This window comes from Rhizoctonia solani, chromosome 9 (genome assembly GCF_016906535.1).
Source record: "Rhizoctonia solani chromosome 9, complete sequence".
In the NCBI taxonomy this organism is placed as follows: domain Eukaryota; kingdom Fungi; phylum Basidiomycota; class Agaricomycetes; order Cantharellales; family Ceratobasidiaceae; genus Rhizoctonia; species Rhizoctonia solani.
The window spans coordinates 455,709-479,624 of NC_057378.1; the positions used below are offsets into that span (position 1 = coordinate 455,709).

The window sequence follows — 23,916 nt, forward strand, 5'->3', positions numbered from 1 at the left end:
CTTCTTAGTCAACAGTCACGGTAGACTAAAATACTGTCTATTCCTTCATACGCACCCACCGCTATAAGCACAACTCATAGAACAGGGTCTGATTGCCGAAGAAAGTGCTTTGTGATTTCCATCTTTGCATATACGTATACATGACATCCATTGATCGCATTTACAAGCTACTAGCTTAGTATACAGTGACCAGTCCATCACAGGTGCGCTTAAGCCCGCCACTTATCTCGAATATGTATTTTTGACCGGCCTCGAACTTTGGGCTGTCTGAGCGAGATCTGATATTGAGCCAGTTTTTTGGCATGAGCTTCACGTAATCCGAACGAGTCAATCTCGCCTTAGGGTTGAGTTTCGTCCCCTCCTCCAAAAAAAAGCATAAAATCAATTTAGATGAAGTATGATTGTTGGTGGGCGTGCGTATATTGTATATCACATCCACGAACCAGAAAGCAAGTGATACTGTACGCCATATGAACTAATGATATCCTCTTAGAACGCCGGGTTAGCCTGTTCGATCAACAATTCGAATATGGCCTATATAGGTGACTTATTAGGGCGAATTTCAATGGCTCTACTTATGAAAGACTTACCGAATGCCAGTTGCCTGCTTCGGGACTTGGGATGTACGAGGTAGCAGATGTGCATGTGGTATCATAACGAGGGGATGCAGGATCTGAGGTTCCGTCTGATTCTCCACCCGGCTTGACCCAGACAATCGCGTCGATAAGTGAGCTTGGGGTTGTAGCCGAGGGGCGAGGTCCGAAACCAGCGTACTTTTTCAAGGCTTAGCCTTGGGTAAAAGAACAAAAGCGTGTGGAAATAGTATCCATACCTTGAAGTTGCACCAGTCGCCACCGTCTCGGGCCGCCTCCTGGTTTCCAGATCGACCTTGGTCCTGAAATTTCGAGGTGTTCGTGAGTGCGCGGTCACATAGTTAAGATTCGGCAAGCAGACGTACAACGAGGAAGTGCGCTGGGTATCCAGCTGCCGTCAACAAGGGTGCCAAGTCGTTGATGTACTTGAGTTCGTCGCGCCCTTGTTGTTCTTGGTTACCCAATCCATTATAGTTGCTGACATTTGTCACAAGTCCACGAACAGTTGACTTCGGGTTGCGGGCCTTGGCGTTATTGAGAATCTCGGCGAGAACGGAGGCGGTAGGAGCAAGGTTCTGTATTATCATCAGAATCCGCATGCAATGTACAAGGAATCAACTTACGTCTGGCCATCCGAGCCAACCAGCGTGGGCGCCATCGAGGTAAAGGCTGACGTTGGGAGTTGCAATAACGATATCGCCAATCCAAGGAGGCGTTTGTGTGCTGGTGCTGCATTCCCGCACTTGGGAACCGAAAGATTCGTCACCACTGTAAAATCATTAGTTTTGATATTTGATATGTGCCCTGCGAAGATCGCAACTCACAGTTACCAATGGAGTCAGGCTCCAGGGACACGGCAACCGAGACTTCGGGGTAGCGCTGCAACTGGCTCGCTACTGCCTTGATGTAGGCCTCGTAACGTGCCTCACCTTGAAAGAAGTAAGTTGGGCTCATTGAACGACCTATCACAACTCACCAGCGTTGTCAAGATGGAATTCCCCATCAGAGGCTTTGGCGGAGCAGTCGCGGTCTGGCAAATTGTACACTACAAGCTGAACAACTATGTCCGATTTTGTGAGAATAGTCCGAGATTTCTATGTGCCCTATACGTACTCTGTTTCTTTCCCGTTGACTTCTGGATCGCCGCTGCATCTTTGAGGTATCCAGAAATGGTGCTGACAGCCGCAGTATCCGAGATCCAGATGAAAACTGGGACTTCTGCAACTTTGGCCGCCTTGGCAGCGAGCTCGGTCTTTCCATCTGCATTGAGACGGGTGATCTCAGCTTCAACCGATGCCCGGAAATGAGGGCTCTTGTAGCTACGACGACATGATTTAGTGAGAGATACAGTTTGCAATATAAGATGCTCACTTACAAAGTCTTTCCAGCGAATGGGTTCACATCAGTCTGGCGCGGTGCAAGAGGAGTGGAGGAAACGCCAGCAATGAACGTAGCAGCGGTGGCAGCGACAATCGATGAGACCTTCATTATTGGCAAGTTGGCAAGAGCGCGGTGACCACCACGATGGCGTTCGACATGATTTTATATCTTCCTATAGCCTGAATCGAGCCTTGGCACTAAAAATCCGGGACGATATCGGAAGAGGTTCGCACCAGTCATGTGTGCTGAGAGACGAGATGCCGAGAATTCGGAATCATTGAGAAATTAAAGTGACCCTTTGGTGAGTAGTTTTATGCATTCCGGCATATTGTTCCTGCCTTCTTGGGCGACGGTAGTCCAGATTGATTACTCAATATCTGTTTTGTCGGCAGATGTTCGGAATGGTTATCATTCAAACCTAGGTACTTGAGCCACAAAAGATCATCCTGGCCAATGCTCCGGTCTCGGCGTTCTCTAGGCACAGTTCCAATGGTAAGTCCAACAGTGAGATTCTCCGATAGTTATGAAGTGTGATGGTACAGGGATGACGCCACAAAGACAGCTAAATGTTCATCCACGGTGGCTGTGTAGTCCTCTCTCCTATGGTTGCAAATACCAGGACACATCGGGGAAGACTTATCTGGAACAAATGTCTATAGATACTTCGTAGGCAACCATTCTCGTTGCGGAATGTGGATTTTAGCTGAACTGGAAAATGGCTCCCGCCTTACCCACCCTCCTTGCACATGACGCAGTAGGTCTATCTCAACAGCTATAGTTATATTCGGCAAGAAGATTACACCACAACTTAATTTGTTCGACGAGGTCGCGGGTTGGATTCAGAGAACTTCTGGTTAATATCGGTAGTAAAAATGCCAAATGAAGTAGCTGAGCTTGTTCTATTACCCGCTTGCTCTGACAATTCCCTAATGCATATGGGCTTCACAACTTTTGCTTATAAGTTCACCGTGGGCTTCGGATCGAAGCTTAAGCTTGAACTCAAATGGCTTCAGCTCCCTGGGGGTGTTTGGTGGTATGTAAGTTACCGGCTGAGTCAACCTGTCTATTTTACTCACAAAAATAGCGAATTTGAAGTGTTTTCAAGCTTGGCACTTGCGCTTTCTCTGGGACATCCATCCGGACTGGAGAACGTAAAAGTGGCCAGCAACGAAGCAATAGCAATAAACACCGAATTTTCGCCAAAGGATGCCCCAGGGCAGCGCCTGCATCGGAACAAACAATTAAAATTAATCCCTCAGTTGTCGAAATATGCTCATACCGTCTCCCCCACCCAAAGGCTGGTACCTGAGGAAGCTGTGAATCCAAGAATCTCTCGGGATCAAAAGTTTCTGGGCTGGAATAGATACTTTCATCACGGCTCATTGCCCTGTAGGATTTATGTCATACAATAGTTCATAGCACAAGTCTTAGCGCTCTTACCAGATATTCCCAAAGCTACCGGTTGCAAGATTGAAATCGTGTTTTAGTCCGATTTCTCGCGGTGCTTTTCATATGACCTACACGATTGTACCCTTCAGTATATCGAAGCCCTTGAACTTGTCATCCTCGAGGCAGACATGGGGGAGAGCTGGATAACGCTATTAACTAAACCTATAGAAGCATAAATAATTACTTTCTTGCCTGTTGGTAAAGGAGGCCGCCACCTCATGACTTCTGAGATGAGACTATTGACATATGGGAGTCGTTCACGATCCGCTATTGAAGGGAGTGAACATGGTCCCAATACTGTATCAATTTCCAACTGTGCTTTTGCTTGAACCCCCGGGTTGAAAACCATAGCAGCAACAAAGCTCATTAGAATCGTTGCACTCTACTTGAGAGGTAAATACAACAAAGAAGGGATACAAATCAAATGAAAGGAGCTCACCGACTGTCCCTCCTAAGATGAGAATATCAGTTTAGTAAAAATCCTGACCTAAGGATGTAGGGATTCACCCGCGTAGAGCGCAAGTCCTATTTCCTTCAACCGGCGATCCCTCTCCTCGATTGATATTCCTGGCGTTAGATCCTCTTCTAAGAGCATTCCAAGTAAAGACGGTTGGGAGACCCCGGCTTCCTATAGTTTTTATTTGGTTTCCTAAGCTAAAGGACGGCCTTGGTCAATACGGGATGATCTTAGCTTACGATCTGAGCTTTTGTCCATTCTAATGGAGCAAGAGAGGCTCGAGCCTTCTGGTCTCTCCACCTCCGAATAGTGCGCTTCCACCCTGCTCCTGGAGCCCAATCTGGGACGTGAGCGAGTATGGGGAAAATATTGACATAGAAATCTAACAGGAAGAGCGCCGAATAGCATCTTCAGGCTGTTTCGAACAAAGATACACGTACTGGTGAACATGACAGCATCCATTCCGTGTTGGAGTATTCTTGGAACCCTTGAAAGAATGGATCCTGTTCATCCTGCAGGCAATACCCATAGATCAACTCGAACATGGTAGAGGCCATCGAGCTGTAGTAGGTACGAATCGGATTTTAAACCTCATACAAATCCCACAGGAACTTACAGTAAGAAACGTTGTTTAACTCCTTCAACGGTTGGTTCTGCGAGGTGGTGTTTATCAAAGCTTGAAGCATCGACCGTGTTTGCCGCTCTTGGATCCGGGAAAACTGAGAAATCTCTCGCGAGCCAAGGACTTTGCTTATCATTCGACGATGATAGCGCCATACGTCATTGTAACCCAGCATTCCAGTGCTTCCCGACCAATCGAATCTGGCCAGTGATCAAATTTAGTTCATTGCGGGACGCACACTTATACATGTACATACAGTTCGGGATCTTTGATTACAACCGGGCAGATGCGGTCTGAATACAGCGCCGATCGCTGTTCCAAGAGCTCCGATGCCGCCTTTGCCGAATTGAGAATTACCATTTTATTGCCCAAAACCTCAAGGAACAAACATCACCTGCCATACTTCAGTCATCTTTGATGCTGGAAGAAAGTTTCAATGACTAACTATTTAGCTCTTCTCCAAGCTTCTTGAACGTTAGATACTCCGGACCAGAACTCATAGATAATAAATTTCCTATAAGTGGCCAGGTGGTAGGGGATGGTGGATTGACGTGTTTACGGCGAGACATGTGCCACGCGAGAACAAGAGTCGATAAAGTCAGTGTCGCATAGGTGACTATAGGTGCGTCGGCCATCTTGACCGTGTGGGTCTCAAGTCCCAGTAACAACCGGAGCAATATAAAGAGTGGGGACTATAGCAGCAAGACGCCACTGACCTGATTTGCAATCCTTAGCGTCTTCTACGAATAACCTTGGACACTATTGTTACTGAAAGAAGAAACAATGACTACATGATCGTCAGAAGTTTGGCCTAGTTCTCCTATCAACATTTGATCGCTTCTTTTGAAACGTAAAGAATATTCAGATTATTGTCAATGCCCATTATCGGGCACGAGCTGGCAGGGTGATGAGACATGGAAATCTAGAAGGCCATGCCGCAGCAAAGCGGTTCCTTATTTATTCCGCCATAGTAGTACCGCGGGGTGCTTTCATTTTATAAGGCGCCTTTCAAATTGACCAGGTGTTCGGTATCCTATTTCTCTGTTACGGTGAACCTCAAAAATGTTAATTCTCTGATTGTCAAGAGTCGCGTGTCATATGCGGAGTGCTGGCAAAATCCGGCTAGTATTACCATGAACCCGCATTCTTAGCTCATCTCTATGCACCATGGACCTGTGATTTGTGCCTTTTCATGTATGGGTTGTTGGGAAAATATGCACGTCATGCAGACATTATTATCTACTTTAAATTTTGGGATTCACCGTGCGTCATCTCGAATAAGCCAAATATAGAAAATGAGGATAAAGGATTTGACACTTGGAAAAGAAAGTACGCATATCTCACTTGGTTTGACTTCAGGCGCATTGAAGCGCATCGTGTACCATAAAATGCTTCCGCGGTGCCTGCTGAATCTATGATATCGATAAGCTTGGTCCCCTCGTTTCTGAGTACAATCCTTCAAAACGTTAACAATGCGTCAGCTTCGATTAAAATGCAGCGGACTGGAGACTGCGGAGAAATTGTCAGTGAGCGTAAAGAATACTGTGAATCAGATATACAAACTTATGCAGATACAGTATACCATGTATGCACGCATGCGCATACATGTTGAGCTTAGTTCAGCTATTATACTGACATCTCATTGATCGCTACCGGGAAATAAGCCCTTGCCTGATCACTATTCATATATAAATTGATCCCTCCCATGAATCTTTAAAGTTTTATAGTCAGCCTTACTTTCCCCGGGTCGTAGGAAGGGGTAGAAACTAAATGGGATAAAAATGAGGTATAAGGATCTCAGCGTTTGGAAAGCATCATTGATCCGTCAAGCCTTAGTAGCTAGTAGATCTGGTGACTCTAGTGCATAATGATACTTATTGTGCTAGTCGAAAATAAACGATAAGCGTTAGGACACCCGAGCTCAGCAGATAAAACCTATAGATAACATATAGAGGCGTCGGGTGTGAGCTTCAAAACGAGGCGGATAGTATAAATAACTCGCCTATCGATTCCAGCGCCAATGAGCAATACATCTAGTAGAAATAAACCAAGGTGGGTAGACAAATTTCGTCCGAATTGGCACTCGTCTACTTTAGCAGTAAAGCCTACCCACCACATGTATAAACACACCACTGAAAGTTCCCAGGTGGTTTAGGTTTGTACATCAGCCATGTGGAGCCCCCTAAAGAGCTAAAAAAAAATTGATATCACTGATCTTTGAATGCTTATCGCTTGTAACGATACAGGTTATTGTATTCGTAATTGGGCTTCTTCACTGATTCTGCCAAGTGAAGGCAATGTACCACTCCCCTAATAATAGAATCGTAATCAAACTTTTGATGTGGCCACAACCAGGTAATTTACTGCTCCAGTGATTGCAATCCATATGTATGACGTAGTACGTGCTACGATGGTTGTGCAATTGGTATGACTAACATGGCAAAATGGGGTATGATGGTAACCAACCGGTAAAGTACTTTACATGCATTATGCTTCGGCATAAAGATCGAAAAGACGTGCATCTTAATATATATAATATACACACTAAAAACGTGATAGATTACTAAATGCTTATGTTAAGGACACTATGGAATATCGATAGATGTGCACGGGGGAAAGTGTTGAAATATGAGTCTCCCGGATCCGATATGTAATCCTTACGCATGTATTTACTGACGTTTGGACTTACGCATATAAAAGTGTTCTGTATCGATTCTCGTGTACCTCAGTTCACTATCATATAGTAGAGCTGAGGTACGTATCATATCTTATTATTCTATTCATGTATGCTATAATCCTGTAGATACAATATCGTCTAGGTACAGTATACACACAGAGTTCACTATCATATAGTAGAGCTGAGATACAATATCGTCTAGCTCTACGTGTCTTTCAACAGAAAGTAGTCTGGTCATACAATGGACCAGGAGAACATATGGTCCCGTGCATATGACTTGATACGTGAGCTCGCCCATACATAGGAACTACCATGTGTTCATACTTTCAATACTGATTGAATGCGTATGCTGATTGAATGCGTATGTTCCAACGACCCGAATCTTGCCAAGACGCAGTATAAGACCAAAAGTTCCAAAGAAACGGATTCCAACAGGAGGTGAGTGAAATCCGAGACCCTGTCTTATGGGGATATTCTCTAGGCTCAATCATGACGAAATCCTGTGACATGGGAAGATGATCGGGTCGGTCGGATGCCCAAAAAACGTCAGCTTCGTCTGATGGATAAAATATTGTGGTGTCGCATATGAGCGCTTGAACCGATTTGGTGTAAGATTAGTAAATTTATGCGAAGATAATTGGATACAGGCAATGTTCGTATTCTCAAAGCCATATACTACTGTCATTTTGGGATTATGAGCTCTCGATTGAAATAAAGCTCCTACTAAATTGTGTTCAATACGCTATAAACAGTTTAATGACCGGGTGTCCTTTGTACTGGCCCGAAAACAAGGGTATCACCATTCATGTATCTAGTAACGTTAACGTGACCCCCGCCGGGGCTAGTTCCTTTGGTAGTAAACAAATGAATTCACCAGAACCTAGATCTTGTTCATCGCCAAGTTATTCACGTCATTCGTACCCTAATATGCAAGGCTGACAGGCACCGCCTAAGGCCGGTGTTAACCTAAGTGTTATAACTTTGAGTTTGAACGGAAGCTAAGAGGATTATGAGTAGGCGCCCAATACTCTCTTGAGAATCTATAAGTACCATGGGTCGCAATCACAAGATCCGCACCCTTCGCTCACCCACTTGTTAATTTAACTAGTACGTGCTCATCCAATACCTTTTAGAGTCACGCTGACCTCCTGAAGTGACCAGTTCATTGACAGGCGTCAACCTTCACTCGGGTTTGGACCCAGCAAATATCACGCTACCGGCCAACTTTACGTTTCACGCAGTCTCCAAACAAGACATTTGGCATCCACCCGAGGTTCCAGCGGGCGAAGAGTACGACTCCCCAACCTACTATGTCCAGTACGGCCCGATCCACAAGTTCAAGAGTGCTCAAGTCTCAATTTGCGGCATGTCCGGCACGAAACAATACGACCAAGCCGGGTTGATCTTCCTCGTCAACTCGCCCGGCCTCGAGGGCGAAAAGTATGATTCATGGATCAAGACCGGGGTCGAGATTATCGATACGAATGCGACGTCCAAGGTCATGGCGGTTGCTACGCCCCCGGGAGGGTTCTCGGACTGGAACCTTGTTCCCATGCCCAAGGGCGAGTGTATCAACATCTTGGCTCAGCGCCAAGAGGGCGGCCGGGCATGTTCATTTACGTAGTCGAGGGCAACACCAAGACTCTCATGCGCCTAATTACTTGGCCGTTTCAGAAGAATTTCAACAAGTGGTTGGGAGTCGGAACCTATGTGGCGAGGCACAATTGGGCCCCAGGAGAACCCCCCTTCACGGGAGAGCCGAACTCGGCCAAGTTTGAAGGACTGAAAATCGATTGGAGTGATTGGAATGGTACCACTTCTCAATATACCGTTTGAAGCATAGAATCGGCGGAACCATGGGCTGCATACCAGGCGGGACGGACTTTCACATCATGCTGTAATCTTTCCGGTGTTAACGGAAGCTAAATTGACTCGTGTATGCGCACAGTTTTACACATGTATTATATGTAAACATTCAATTTGGCCAAATTGGGGACACTTCGGTACCATAGAGGCCAAAATCTCGGGCCCGAGACCATTGGAATTCGGCATGGTGTGGATAGAATTAACCAACTAAGTGGAGTAGATGGAGCACCAAACTATTTGGTACAGGGTTTTTTAGATACTTAGCAGAATATTTGACAGATCGAGGTGTTGCACCGGTGTCGCGTATCTACCAAGGCACCTAAAAGTAGGGGCTGGAGCGGGAGAGAAGCTGATTCACATTTGTATCGGTAGATTAACCCATCGCTGTCATACATAGCGAGTTTAGCTGATCCTTTCGAAGCACATGGCTCATTCATAATCTTATTACGAGACACACTTTCGGCTTGTGATATGACGTACAGCGGGATGTTCGCGAATGCCAGAATACTAGCCGTAGGCGAACTAGCAATAGAGCTGACATATTGACCTGCGTTGTTTCCTGCTTTACATCATATATTGTGTATTCATCCTTTCTTGGCGTTAGTGTCGGCACTGTCTGTATTATGACAGTGGCTGGGCAATACAACTCGGTTCCTTACCACTAGCAAAATGACGTCGACAAGATCGACAGCTGAATCTGCCCGAGGGCATAAAACCTTATCGCCTGAACTTACGACAAATAGAATGACCCGGGGGGATGCAGCTGTGAATACAACCACATTGAGATTGAGATTTTCGCTGCCTGGCCCTTGAGATCTTTTGAATTCATTCAGTCACGGAGTCGGGTCTATCGAAAATAAAGTGACAACGACGTAAACTTAATTCGGAACCTTGGGGTTACATTCAAGTAGTTGAAAAAATCTCGAGTGTTCATCGTCTCTTGGCCCAATAGCTCGTGATCGGGACTCTACGCATATGGCTTGGGCACTACGGACTATTACCTCCGCAGACATAACCAGCTGCAGCCACGCTGGGTTCGCATCCTCCCCAAAGTCATATTGGCCTAAAATAGTCATATTAAGGCGCTTGTCCGGAATGAACCACAAACTGAAAATAAATTGAATGGAGAGGGAGTGGTTTTTCCGTTTATTACCCACGGGTCGCCAATGGGATAAACCTCGCGAGTGTATCTCGCGGGGTCAGCCACCATAGAATGGACGATAAGAAAAGTGACTTGGTCAGTTCTTTCATGAAAAATAACCGCCCGTATCATTATGTCGCTTGATAAATTAAAAAACAAACTACCGGTAGTTATGCATGTGGTCAAGTGGTGACCCGTTCCTAGCAACAACCTGGTCCAAACTCAAAATTATTATATGAACATAGCATCGCCCCTTTCCACTAAATGTTTAATAGTCCCGTATTGGAAAATATGGATGGAACCCTTGTCGACGACGACGCTGGTTCCGCTGATCCATTATCAATATCAGAAACGGTGTGTTGACGAAGGAGAAGGTCGCGCTTACTCGGGAAGTCGAACGGGCCCGCAATCTTGAATCGCGTAGATGAATATTCCTTGGTTCAAATTCGGCTGTGGGACTGTGACAGTTGTAAGGCGTCGGTCATAGGGGAATGAAGCAAGTACAACGCAACGCACCCATTGAGCGTCCGTCGGGAAACGTCTCATTCAAGGATCGTAGCCCTTCTGGGAGATTGTCGAGAACGGTGCGATGCATGTGCGCTTTGAATAGGTTTTTATAGCTAGGTCCTAGAATGGATCGGTGTCGCGTTGTGAGAGGGTAGGTGGAATAGCGAACCTCATAGCGTGGTTTTGTTCCAGAACCGACATGCGAGATTGGATGTCGGGATTGGCCATTATGTGACTTGCGTATTTTTCAATCTGGGATTCATTAATACCAAGGGATATTGTGTGGATATAGAAGGGAGAGACAAACCTTGTATAGTCGTGTCCTGACGTAACTGCGTATTTGGAACTTGATACGTTCCATGTCAAGTTGGACGTATGACATCCTGAAATGTTCGTCTTCGGATGTAGTGTCGTCTGAACGAAGGTATTCTACCATTTGGCTCTGAAAGTTGGGAATGGGTTGGAGCAAACGTGATTATAAAAAGGGAGGATGTACCTGCTGATGCAGCTTTTCCAACACATCCTCGACTAGTTGTCCTTCCCAAGGCAGTAGTTCCGGGGCATATCTCTCGTTCATTAGAACGCGCAGAAGCTTTGTTGTGGGGTTGTCCTTGGATCAAATGTCAAAACTATATGGTCTCGTCCGAGATGGAAAGGGACTAACGGGGTTTGCACCGAGTACTTCCGAAGTATCCACTTCCGCACTTGTCTCTCCTCGACCATGTTGTCTCTCAAACTCCATGGCAGCACCCAAGCGCGGCGGCAATCCCGGCAAATCATCGCCATCCCAAGCACTCATCGTCAAGGCAGGAAACAAGGTAACTACAAGAGCCCAGCGCTTAGGGGATATGAATGCCTTGGTTGCCTAGGGATGCCCACGTGGTTGAGTGCGTGTTTGTTGGGCTCGACGACCACACTGCAGTGCACATGGAGGCCCCGAAAGACGTCGTTGCTCTTTTCCATTCGGCGTTTCATCCGACTCGAGGCAACATTGTGGACTTTTCGCTCAAGGTCCGTGACGGTGAGCATAAATTCAGTAAATCCCATTTTTTTAAGTCGTGCTTATGGGATGTGGGCAGATGTAAATCTGGACGGAGTCGAGTTTAGCTCGTTGCCCAGTGGGTTGCATTTGGTGGATCAGGATGTGATGTGAGTATGATGTGATGGCAAGCTAGCACAGAAATGCTTAGATTTGTATTAGTCATTTCACTCAGGACGGCCTTTGTGGGATTGCTGTGTTTCGACGACGTCGGACCAAGGAGGTCGGTGCCCGCCACATTCCAATGTTCTTCATTAACTGGGCAGATAGAATGGCCTGCGTGGAGTAAGATTAGGTGCCGTCGGGGTACTGATAGGTGCGCATTATCTTTCCACGCTTATCGCCCATCTCACCCATATCTATCAGGCTCAGCACCTCGCGCAAGACCATGGCTCCATCTCCCTCACCTCAAACGCCTGGCCGCACATCTCGAGGATACTCCCGAGGACTGGGCTCCCTTGGAATCATACTATGAAGCTCACCGCCAGCCCGACATCGTTCCCTCGGAATCCTCAATCGACGTATCCGACATCTGGAGCGGCTGGGAGCACGAGTTGTCCATTGCCAGCGTAAGTGTTTTTTTTTTTTTTACCTGTCTCTTTCCCCCAGTGCCCATACGAAATCGGACTTTCCATACATGGGTTGATTCCTAACTTGACGTACAATTAGCCGAATCACCCGCTCCACCACCTCCCATGTCTCCTACACGCATTCGGCCCAAGTATCATGACCCTCTTCCGGTTCGTCCTCGCCCGCCGACGGGTCCTGATCTACACTCGAGTCCCAGTCCCTCCTTCACGCAGCGGCAGCCTAAACTCGCTCGCCTCGCGCTTTTCCGAATCCGACCCCATGCGACCCAGTATCGACCAGACTGCTGCCGAGGCCGGCGCTGCGCCTGTGGTCGAACCTGCATGCGTTCTAGCGAGGGTAGCGGCCGACATCTGTTTCGGCTGGCGATCGGAGATGGAAGTACCTGGAATCGGAGGCAAGGATGAACACTCGATTCCGGTTCTGGGCATGGTCGGTCTCGACTCGATTGAGAAATTGGAAGAAGAAGGGATGAAGCGAAGTGGATGGATCGCATGTTAGTGTTCTTTTTTCATTTTTCATCGATGACGCAGCAAATTTTGACATTTCCTGAAATAGGTACAACAGAGCGCATATTCCTTGAGAAACCGTATCTATACGATTTGGTAGTGGACCTGTCCCCCTCGCTTTTGGCTCATTCTCCCGCAACGAAACCCACATCCACGCCAGACGACAAACCGGTTCTTTCGATCTCGGTCCCCAACTCGTCATCTACCACTTCCCTCTCCAACAGCTTCAAACTCGCCCCCACCCGACCGACATTTAGCGACCTTAAAATCTTCAACGACATTGAAAAGGCCCTTTACTCTCAGCCTATATGCCAACACAACCACCTCCATTCACATGCGCCCCCAACCAACCGATCAACGACATCTTTGCGGTGCGACTGCGTAGGAGAACACGAAGTCGAAGAAGGTTGGGTTGTATGGGACCGATGGGGTCAAGGATGTGCTTCTCCTACACACAACACCAATCGGCGCGCTTCGGTCGCCTTTTCGCCCCTGGCGTCGCCCCCAGGTTCACCTAACCCTCGATCGTCGACCGCGAGTCCGGTCTCGCCCTCTGCGGATGCCCCCACGGCCAGTCTGAACCCCGGGATGCTCATCACCGGGAACCGTCAGTCTTGCGCGGGAGGATTGAACATTGGACCGTGTTCGTCTGGACTGAACGGGCATGTGCAAGACTCGAGCGCCGACTCGAGTACACGCTCGATCACTGGTTCTCGCCCGTGGATTGACCCGTGGAGGATATACGAAGAAGTGTGTGTCTTTTGTGCTGGGGTGTGTAGTTGGATCGGTCTCGGCGGGTGGACAAACTCGGCAAGACCTAGGCTCGACGGACCGGATGAAGCGCTACAGTCCCATTCTCACCACCACCACACTCATCACGAGCGACCGGGAATATCGGCCGAAGAGAAACGATCTCAGCGTCGAGCACATGTCCTGGAGTTGATGACGATCTTCCACAAGTATGCTGCATTCCTGCACGCAAGACTGGGAGATATCGTGGATTCGCACGACGCCCTTCCTCAAGGCAACGGTCGAAAGACCAAGTCTTCGGCCGGGTCCAAATCCACACTTTCTTCCAAATCCTTCAAATCGGCGTTTTCTTCCAAGGCCCTGTTGCCGAAACAGACGCAGTCTCTGTTGCCAAAACAAGAACAAGAAACGTTGATTCTGACGAGCAGAGACATGGTCGCGCTCGAACTCTCCCCTTTGAGCGCGAGCGACGCGCAGTTCCTAGAGTGGCTCGCAGAGTGCATCTTGCGAAGTTGCTACAAGGGCCGTGCGGAACGAAAGGTCGTCGTCAAGCGGACGTGGAAAGATATGGTCGCGGCCGTGGTGGGAATGTCGTCATAATGCCCCCTCTCCCCGTCCCCCTTTATTCCCCCCCCCCTTTATACATGACGATGAGATGATTTTTTGGAACGACTTGTACCCGATATATAGCACGGATAGGATTGTAGCACTAGAGAAACCACCCGTCTTGATCATTTCATTTTCTTTCTATTGGCTCTCCCTTCCCTTGCGCCCCTTTTTCCCTTCTCCTCCCTCTCTCCCTTGTGATAGCCTTCATTTTTGTCAACTTTTTTTTTTTTCATTACTTCCGATCGCCGATGGCCTTGTTGTAATGTCATTCCTTGCCATTTTCATCTCTTGCTTTGCTTTGATTTTTCTTCCTTTTTTAGTGTGCGTTGCGCTTGTTGTGGTATTTACTATTTTTGTTGGTATTTCTGAACGGATTCGTGTATTGTGTCATTTTAGGTTAAGCCGAGATGAGTACGGTAACGTGAGATGCGTGGGACAGCTGAGCATGACCTCTGCGCCGGCTTAAGCACCAATGGATCCGGAGATGGGTGTAGCTGAAGAACGCTCCACCCCGTCCGCGAACCGGGAAAACATACCACTCACTGCTCCGCGAAGCTCGTGTACCGCAACTTGGCGGTTCCGACGGCCTACTTACGATAGACACTATCTGGCGATAAATCGAGCGCGGTGGCTAGCGAGTCGATATGGCTGAGCTTGATGACTCTTATAAATGAGGAGATAGAAAGGCACAGACGGTTTCACCCTGGCACTTTTGCTTCTCGGACCAATCTATTATTCACGAAAATTCCCTTGCTACTGATGATTGTCTGCTCCGTCTATCCATCATTACCGCCCCTTGGTCTCGAAGCCTGTGGTAACAACCTGATCATGCCAAAAGAAAAAATCGGTCTACTTTTCTCCGCATATCAATCTAGATCATTCACGGAACTGGTTGGACATCGTACGTTCTTCGCTCTATTCGCCAGTTTTACTCAATGCCTATATCTTGTGCCAGCATCTCTTCGTAGTTTAGAGAAACTAGCGATGTGGATTGCGTTTAAGTTCAGAGAGGTAGATGCCGATCGAACTTCCGCGCGTATAGAATTACCCACGAGCCTCGTCGCAGAACTCGAAGCAATAGAACTCATGCTGAAGACAAGGGCTATTCTTTTGTCGCTTGGGGCCGCAGTCTAGCATGTACGCGTCGGTTCTTGCCGAGGCCGCGGGATGTTACCAAAAAGTATTGGCTGGCGGCGGTCTGAGGGATGATTCCCCTCGGGCTACAAGCGGGCGATCGTGCAACTTCCTAAGAGCGCTGAAGCCTATTCGCGACGTAGTGGACTCTTGCGCTGAATGGAATAGCTGGAAATGATCGGTTGAATTAGATATAGTGTTGTAGTTAAGCAAAGCTATATATGAGATACATAAGTGATAGCTGAGCTTTAGCGGGGATATTGAACAAGATGACTGCGGGATTGAAATGGATCCTTCATAAATTACACACAAAAACGCTGTCTTATTCGGTATATGATTGACGCGCACTTTTCTGATACCCAAGCCTCGTGTGCGACTTGTGCTGGATCTCCAGCTTCACTGTATGTGAGGCGACGCTAACGGTAATGGCGACAATGGCGGCGGATTTTGTTGCATGATTAAGTTGAAACTCAGAACCAGTACATGCATGACTTGGAAGATTTCTGCGCAGAAGGAGGGTGAATCTATAGGTGCATAAATCCACTGCAAACCGTCGATATCACTCATCTCAGAGCTCTGTCGCGTGCGCAGGCGCAGAAATATGTACGGAGTATTTTTATTTTCTTTCTCGATTCTATTGTACCGCCATGACATGGAAATAGTGGGCCTGAAGGGGACGTGTTTCCCTATAGTCTGACTCTTGCGTCCCTCTTCATACCAAGCAAACTACGAACTACATTTAAATTTAATCGATACTCTCACATAACAAGAACCGCACCGAAGGGCTTGGCTCCAGCTAAATGCGCACTATGACTTGGAATGATTTGGGCCAACTTCTGGCTGAAATTCACCGAATGTAAGAAGCCGTATCGAGTCTGTCTCATTAGTCACGTTGGTTATATTCCCAAAGCTGGCTCTCCCGATACACCATGATGCCAGTTGGAAAGAGACCCAAGCAGCCACGTGATACCAAGGGAATTTGTGGAAACCATCGCGGCAGTCATGTACAAGGCAATCATCTCAACTGCAAAGGGAATAAGTAGCCTTTGCTTACCCACTTGGCAGGTTGCCGGAAAAGTCACCGGCGGCATCCATTCACTATCACGTGATCCCTTGTCCCTTGTTCCTTGTTCCTCTCCTCAACCAGTTCTAATGTCAATCAGCCATTCCGTCTGTCGTCATCCCAGGGTCTATCTGCTCGGCGAGCAAAACAGTCACCCAAATTCATTTAGTATCCCTTCATCGCCATGTGTCTTCTTCTTGCACAAACTGCACGAGTCTCCGAACACGGCAATCTCGGAATCGCTTCTCATGGGAACCATCATTACGACGGCCATCGCGCAAAACCTGCTCATCCATTATTCATTCTATCCCTAATACATCATCCCGGACATAGCTTTCGGATTGATCAGTCTCTTTACCTCTCCGAGCAGCCAGTGCCTGTCGCTTTCCCATCGGGTTCTTTTTCGGGATCCTTGGCCTGGGCAAATCACTTGTCCGTATCAATCGGATTCTGGGCCTGATTGCTATGTTTCTTGGCGGTGTTGCTATCTTTAGCCAGTTGACTACTGATTCTGCAACTCCTTGTACCTCGAATATAGGTATGCGTAATGAATGTGTCTTGAAGTTCGGCTGCTCAAGGACAATCGTGCCCTATCAACGGTGCAAGCCTCACTCTTAAAGACGCTGCGCTTTTCAGAGCGATTGTATGATATTCTTCCGTAGCTCTGTGCTTCTTCTGTTATTGTAACACCGAGTATTCATCACTCGTAAGCGCGTAATTCGCTCTTCTGCTTTACGCGCCCGGCTATTGAGTTCAAATCGCGTGGAATGTCTATCCCTCACTTATGTCGCCGTGTGGTCCATAGCCATTGGACCCCATATGTCTCACGCCTCCCGGCCACTCAGAAACGTCGGCCACTTTGTCGGCGGTATGCGTACAGAGAGAAGTATGATTTTGCCCGACTTGGCTTTCTTTCAGTTCCCTCTGCCATTTTCTGATATATAAGTTGGCGTATGTGGTGGGTCCGACAATATCCTCATCCATCTATTGCAGCTCTTTCAGCTTCTTACCTCTAGATCGTTTATTCGAAATGAGGTTTAGCACTCCATTGTTGGCAGCGGCGGTCATGACCACAAAGGTCCATGCCGCTCTGAGACAGTACACTCTGGTCGTCACCCACTCGAACATCGCTCCCGATGGCGTCTCTCGCAGCGCCTGGCTGGTAAACGGTAAGTTATTGATAAATGATACTTGTTCGGCGAACTACATGGGGTTGCAGGCACAACACCTGGGCCTACGATCGTCGCCGACGAGGGTGACCAGCTTAGTATCAACGTCATAAACAAGGGCGACGAGCCTATCACTATCCAGTATGTGCAAGCTTTGATTTAACGCCAGTTTCGTTACTGACTGAACTCTCATAGCTGGCACGGGTAAGCTAGTTAGATTTTCATGAATTGATGCGCATGTGTCTAACAGCCAAAACGCAGAATCGAACAGCTCGGAACCCCCTGGTAAGTAGGAAAACAATCACAGGGTATGTTAACCAGTTAGTAACCATTTCACCCTTCGCAGGTCCGATGGAGTCCCCGGAGTCACCCAGTACCCCATTCCTGTCGGCAAATCATTCATGTACAACTGGACGGCAACTCAGATGGGCTACCATTGGTACCACTCTCACCAGCACCTGCAAGTTGATGACGGTCTACGTGGTGACATCTACCTTCGTCCCAAGCCTGGTCGCCAGAACCCTTTCAGCCTCATTTCGAGCAACTCTGCGGATATTGCTGCCATGAAGGCCGCCGAGCAAAACCCCCATAAGCTGTTTATATACGACTGGAAACATAAGACCGCAGACGAGTATATGAACGAGTGGGTACATGTAATCGTGCTGGGTAAATGCATACTAACGCTATAGCCCAGATGGAAGCGCACTATGGTCGAACCTTTGTGTTTGGATGAGTGAGTGCTTATTCAATGACCGCGGATCTCTTTTCTGACAGACTCAACTATAGCATCCTGATCAACGGAAAGGGGTAAATCATATTCACACAACGGACTCTCGTTGGCGTTGTGCTAAATTACAGGATTTAGACAGGTCGTATGTCCTAGTCGTCAGATCTTGGATCCGGTGGTCAACCCAACTGTCGGAAAGGCAACGGATAAAGGGTGCGTCCGGCCGCGCCTGATGCTTAATGCTATACGAACTAACTCCTTCGTCAGCTGTGCATTCCCGAACAATACCAAGGTGTTCCCCTACGGAGGAGACCCGAACTCCGTCAAGCCCGAGATCTTCTACCAATGCAAGGTACGGCATATGTTTTGAGACCGGGGCTTAGGTTAATTACATCCGTCCTATAGAACACAACCACAGAGCTCGAAGTGTTCCAGGTCAACCCTGCGTCAAAATGGGCCGCGTTCAACGTTGGTAAGTTGGCGCGACTCAACCTGTTGCTACTAGCCTAACTGGATTTTCCTAGTCAACGCTGCTAGCATCTGGGACCTGCGCGTGTCGATCGATAACCATACCTTGTACACGTTTGCCGCCGATGGATCCTACATTCGGCCAATCCAATCAGAGGTATTTTTATTAACCCTACCAAGGCTTCAGACTCAGCTGACGATTATATGCTCTATAGTTTATTGGTATCCCAATCGGAGAGCGTTTCCAGTTTTTCATCAAGGTATGAATCCACTTGATCTTATCAACTATCGTTTCAGAAACTCATCACCGTCTAATAGCTCGACAAGCCTGTGGGGGATTACACTGTTCGGGTTGCCGCCTCTGTGCTCCCTCAGCGCCTGAGTGGATTCGCGGTGAGTCTGATGGGCTTTGTTTACATTTGCTTTTAATAGCTCAACCCTATTCTAGGTTCTCCAATACAACACCAAAGCACCCATCAAGCGCGATCTGCTCGACCCACCCACTAAAGTCAAGCGTGCCGTCACCACTACTCCGGCCCCCAAGAACCCCTACATCGATTATGCCGGCCAAGCTATCGGGTCGGCTCGGGAGCTCGACACCGTTGACATTAAGCCATTCCCGGCCAACCCTCCGCCGAAGCCGTCTCCTGATCAGGTGCGTATCTTGACGGAAATTGAGACCAGATCTAATCTCGGAATAGATTGTCACGATTCGTCTTAACGCCGAGCGTACCTCGGAGCTTGGGTGGTTCTTGAACAACAGGACTTGGACGGTATGACAACATATGCGTTATCGGGTGCGCATTTGCTGATTTCCGAGTAGGAATTGCCCGATTCAGCGACACCCCTTTTGTTTGACTACAACCAAGCGAGCGCAATCGATTCTCACCTCAAGTTCACGTCCTTAAAGGGGGTACGTATCCAATCTCATTTCTTTAGTCGTCAGCTCATCATCGTTTGACCAGCAATACGTTGATGTGATTATGGTCGTTACTAGCGGCAATCCGTCAATCCATCCCCCTCACCCGTGAGTACTGATCCCGAGTTCAATACCGCATGGGCTGATCTTTCTCGAAGTATTCACAAGCACGGTGTAAAGGCCTGGTTCCTAGGATGGGGCTCTGGGGCATTCCCCTATAACACAGTAGCTGAAGCTCAGGCTGCAGGTTAGTTCACCGGTCGATATTCCGATACGAACTTGACGCGGCAATCACAGGACTTCCGGGACTGAACTTGGTCGACCCGCAGTATCGTGACACATTCGTCACTCCTCCTGGACTGGGCGGCCAAAACTGGATTGCCTTCCGCTTCCAGTCTACCGACCCAGGCCCAATGTTCATGCATTGTCACATTGGTGCGTGCAGTACTGATATTATAATATACCCTTTTGACTGACTTGCCTTGCTCTAGACCCGCACTTGGCAGTTGGCATGGCGGTGGTACTCTTGGTAAGTTCTAACCAACTTATGCTTGCGATTTTGCTAACATCATATTCAGGAGGGGATTGACCAATGGCCAAAGACGCCAAGCTACTACACTTCTCAGCACTAATTGTACTGGGAGTCAGTAACCCGAATTTGTTCTACTGGGATCTCATGGACAGAAACTTGCATCTTGATTTGTGAATAGTTGATAAATGAATAAGCTGCTATTGATTATTTGACTTGTGGGACCCGAGATGATTGCCTTGTGAATCATCATGAAGCGCTCTGGAGCTCCAGACTTTTGCGTGATGCACGGGTGGCTTACCAGGTTTTTGTGTGCGCAAGTTCGCGTGATATGACCTCCCTACGGTGTGTCTCTGAGCACAATTACGAGCAAACTGTTGAAATATCAGTATCATAACTTGAATGCATGTATGCGTGCCCACGTGACGCGTTTGGATTTGTTTGTACTCCTTGTATATATGCTCACCAAAAGTTTGCTTACAAAACCTCAGTTTGCTATATCATAGTCAAAGCTGGGATATATACACTTATAGCTCCAAATTCCTGCGCTTCCAACAGGTCATGAGCCCCGCCGCACAAGCAAATTAATCCAGGTCAAATAATATGCGCACGTTAGCCACACAACATCTCAACAAAAACATGTGGGTGCAATTTGGTGCAATTCCTAAAATTAAGGCCAAGTTTAGTAAAAAGTGCAATGAACTGCGATCGCAGTTCATTGCACCCTTTACTAACCGTAGCTTTAATGACACCAACATTTTTTCTGGGAAGATCAAGCTTTCAGTACCACCTTCAGACTGTAGCCTCCGCAAGCACACCTAGAAGATACCCCCGCTCTTACCAATCGTTTCGTCTGCGACTGATCTTTTGCTTGAACTTTCAGCTTTAAACTTCGCGACTTTTTCATTTGTGGCCTTCAACCGATACTCACTCTCCATTCACTATTTTCCCAGTCGGCGACTCACCTGGCGACCGATTCTAATCATATACCCGTCGGCGCTATACCCTCAACACTGGCAAGGGCCACCAATGAATAATTCTGGCGTGGGATTATGTGTTTTCGCATGTATTTATTAAACACGCGGTCCGTGTGTCTTACCTACATTAGCCAACTACACGATCAAGATTAAGCACGATTTACATGTAAAACTACCTGGGGATCATTGACTCACATAGCTTAGAAAAACGTGTGGAAATAAACGGAAATGAAGAGGGAATTCATAAACACAATCTACATGGGCGAACTAAAAAAACGTTGCCACTTGGAAACTCCACGTAAAACAAGGTGGGTCACCCATCTAAGTTACATGGGGTCTCCACGTAAATCAGTTCCAGCCTCGCCCATCTAATTTTAGCTGAGTTTGTTTTCTTGGTTGTTTGTAATGTCTGTCGGCACGCGTTAGTGATGGCGGTCGCCGAGCACACTGCGGCAGTGGGTTAGCGTAAAGCACTTCAATGCGTAGTCATTGATATGAGTCAGACCCAAAAGTAGCAGAAAATATCATCATGGTACATCGTCTCTGTTTGCCTAAACACGCCATGTGTAAAGACTAAGCACTGATTCTTAAATTCAAATGAACCAACGCTATGTGCATATTAGATTATTCAGCTGCATATACACAGCTGAAAAGTCGTGTAGACTTGCCCGAACTGCGCCATATAAAAAGAAGGTAGTTTAGGTTTGGTCGGTCACACACACGATCATGTCTACACCTGAACTTCACCCTCTAGGCCACGAGAGTAAGGTCGCTCACCTTTCCACAGGCCATCACTACCGTTATGTGGATATCCACCCTCCCAAGGGCGTTACAACCATTGTCACGGCACTATTACTCCATGGATTCCCAGACTCTGCGTAAGTGCACTGGCTTAAGCTGTGAACAATTAAGGAGAAATGGCTGACCATTCCCTTATTTGCAGCTATGGATGGCGTCACCAGGTAAAAGGCTGGTCAGCACGAGGCATCCGTTTGATCATACCCGATATGCTTGGATATCATGGAAGCTCTCAGCCAACCGATCCCGAGCAGTACGCCATGAAGCGACTAAGTGACGAACTCGAAGAGCTTGTACGTAAGGCAGGAATTTCCGAAGGAGAGAAGATCATAGTCATTGCGCATGATTGGTAAGATTTTCTGCATCTCTTCTTTGAGATTTGTTGGTTTACGGGGATTTTCTTAGGGGTGCGGCTACCGCCAATCGATTGATCCAATTCAAGCCGGAGCTTTTCAAAGGCGCTGCAAAGTAATTATGCAGCCAGTATCCTTATTGACCAACCTAACACAGCACTCAGTCTCTGTATACCTTTTATGCCGCCAAGCACAGAATATGTTTCCTTTGAGAAGTATATTGAGCTACTTCCTAGCTTCCAGTACCAGGTCTTCTTTGTCTCCCCGAGTCTACAACAGTTATCGATGCCAATGTGCGTGCCATTCGGATACTTTCATTACTGATATCAATCATCTAACTTGGCGGTCTAGGTTGATCGGTTCGTTAACCTAATGTATACCTCGGCAAAACAAGTCGTAACTGGCGAATGTCCATCAATTGAGAAAACCGGAGTGATCGAGGGCTGGCTGAAAGATGAGACCAAAAGCGTAACATCTGAGCTGCTCTCAAAAGAGGTGAGACAAGTCCCGCGGCTCGGGTTTTACCGCACTTCAGAGCTCTCACACGCAAGGTATCAACAGGAATTAAATACTATGCTATCCGAGATCAAGGCCGGTGTAGGATTCGGGTAAGCCTCGTTATCTTATCTCCCACATTCCAAAACATAACCAACTGGTTTCCGGGCAGGGCGATGCTCAACTACTATCGCACTCGTAAAATCAATCATGAGCTAGAAAAAGATCTTCCACAGGATATCCGACCTGATATACCCAAGTTGATGGTCATTCCTTCGGCTGATGTTGCCGTCCCAACAACAATGTCGGTGAATGCTGAAAAGAATCTCAAGAACACCGAGATCGTGTGGATTGAAGGGCTCTGTGGTCATTGGGTCCAGCTGGAGAGGCCTGAAGAGAGCGAAAGGATTGTGGGAGAATGGGTGGAACGCTTTTCAGCGAAGGACTGGGTTCCGTGAATAGGTATTGTGTTGATATGGATAGCTAAAAGTAAAAGGCTATTTTTCTAAACGTGTAGTAGTGCACTACTATTGCTCATTCAATTTCACATGAATTCTTTGAGTTTATTGGAGTCGTATGATTGCGCATAGGGACACTTCACAAAACGTATCTCTTTCATAATATCAGCTTGGGAGGATACTGATACTACTAAGTCTGACTCAATTCCGAGACTAGTGATGATGAACTTTTGGGGCTCACAATCTACACAGCTTCATTCGAGACCATAGTGAGTTATGGATAGGGGGTTAAGAGAGAAACTGGTTGGGGTCATGTAGGGGTAATTGGAAGACGAGGGCCAATATATATCAATAGGTGTTGGAGAGACTTCGTACAAGCATTGAGCGTCTTCGACCTTTAAATCATTGTAATTGGGTACGAATGATCCAGGCTATTGTAGTTTATTGACTGGGGATACCAGAGATTTGGGGGTTTTACAAACAGTCACTCCATATAATTTAGCCATCCTCGAGCTTGTTACTCGAGGGCCCGAGCTGATATATCTTATCCAAGACCTCGTCATTCCATTCCCGTTGATTTACTTTGCTTTATGTGATGGCGCAGGGCTGGGGGGCAGGAGCGATGAGAAACTCCCAGCA

At 47.4% G+C, this 23,916-nt stretch overlaps 7 protein-coding genes across 7 annotated transcripts; 4 read left to right on the plus strand and 3 right to left on the minus strand.

The window, feature by feature from the left end:
* Positions 1-489: 489 nt before the first annotated feature.
* Positions 490-2,081, minus strand: RhiXN_07680 (glycoside hydrolase family 6 protein; the record flags this gene model as incomplete). Its single annotated transcript, XM_043327496.1, has 9 exons — positions 490-534; positions 591-773; positions 833-895; positions 959-1,168; positions 1,217-1,361; positions 1,414-1,522; positions 1,570-1,653; positions 1,707-1,912; positions 1,969-2,081. The coding sequence occupies 9 exons, from the start codon at positions 2,079-2,081 to the stop codon at positions 490-492; spliced, it is 1,158 nt and encodes a 385-aa protein (XP_043182881.1).
* A 964-nt stretch (positions 2,082-3,045) lies between these two features.
* On the minus strand, positions 3,046-4,341 carry RhiXN_07681 (cytochrome P450 family protein; the record flags this gene model as incomplete). Its single annotated transcript, XM_043327497.1, has 8 exons — positions 3,046-3,196; positions 3,253-3,360; positions 3,414-3,428; positions 3,495-3,561; positions 3,862-3,873; positions 3,930-4,050; positions 4,119-4,261; positions 4,320-4,341. 8 exons carry the CDS (start codon positions 4,339-4,341, stop codon positions 3,046-3,048), a joined length of 639 nt encoding a protein of 212 aa, XP_043182882.1.
* A 3,888-nt stretch (positions 4,342-8,229) lies between these two features.
* Positions 8,230-9,014, plus strand: RhiXN_07682 (uncharacterized protein; the record flags this gene model as incomplete). The annotated part of the gene is made up of 3 exons (XM_043327498.1): positions 8,230-8,272; positions 8,351-8,746; positions 8,803-9,014. The coding sequence occupies 3 exons, from the start codon at positions 8,230-8,232 to the stop codon at positions 9,012-9,014; spliced, it is 651 nt and encodes a 216-aa protein (XP_043182883.1).
* Positions 9,015-10,416: 1,402 nt separating this feature from the next.
* RhiXN_07683 (DNA replication complex GINS protein SLD5) lies at positions 10,417-11,491 on the minus strand (the record flags this gene model as incomplete). The annotated part of the gene is made up of 7 exons (XM_043327499.1): positions 10,417-10,513; positions 10,571-10,643; positions 10,702-10,805; positions 10,862-10,944; positions 11,000-11,134; positions 11,189-11,302; positions 11,357-11,491. 7 exons carry the CDS (start codon positions 11,489-11,491, stop codon positions 10,417-10,419), a joined length of 741 nt encoding a protein of 246 aa, XP_043182884.1.
* Positions 11,492-11,544: 53 nt separating this feature from the next.
* RhiXN_07684 (uncharacterized protein) lies at positions 11,545-14,178 on the plus strand (the record flags this gene model as incomplete). Its single annotated transcript, XM_043327500.1, has 7 exons — positions 11,545-11,713; positions 11,772-11,841; positions 11,894-11,954; positions 12,002-12,047; positions 12,098-12,300; positions 12,401-12,815; positions 12,878-14,178. 7 exons carry the CDS (start codon positions 11,545-11,547, stop codon positions 14,176-14,178), a joined length of 2,265 nt encoding a protein of 754 aa, XP_043182885.1.
* A 3,236-nt stretch (positions 14,179-17,414) lies between these two features.
* Positions 17,415-20,299, plus strand: RhiXN_07685 (Multicopper oxidase; the record flags this gene model as incomplete). Its single annotated transcript, XM_043327501.1, has 21 exons — positions 17,415-17,553; positions 17,604-17,694; positions 17,749-17,757; positions 17,815-17,838; positions 17,900-18,196; positions 18,248-18,286; positions 18,340-18,360; positions 18,419-18,493; positions 18,548-18,632; positions 18,686-18,752; positions 18,805-18,905; positions 18,964-19,008; positions 19,067-19,141; positions 19,197-19,403; positions 19,450-19,521; positions 19,572-19,661; positions 19,714-19,775; positions 19,826-19,914; positions 19,965-20,102; positions 20,159-20,196; positions 20,246-20,299. The coding sequence occupies 21 exons, from the start codon at positions 17,415-17,417 to the stop codon at positions 20,297-20,299; spliced, it is 1,818 nt and encodes a 605-aa protein (XP_043182886.1).
* Positions 20,300-21,899: 1,600 nt separating this feature from the next.
* On the plus strand, positions 21,900-23,277 carry RhiXN_07686 (alpha/beta hydrolase family protein; the record flags this gene model as incomplete). The annotated part of the gene is made up of 6 exons (XM_043327502.1): positions 21,900-22,051; positions 22,117-22,264; positions 22,561-22,617; positions 22,676-22,819; positions 22,886-22,932; positions 22,992-23,277. 6 exons carry the CDS (start codon positions 21,900-21,902, stop codon positions 23,275-23,277), a joined length of 834 nt encoding a protein of 277 aa, XP_043182887.1.
* Positions 23,278-23,916: the final 639 nt, after the last annotated feature.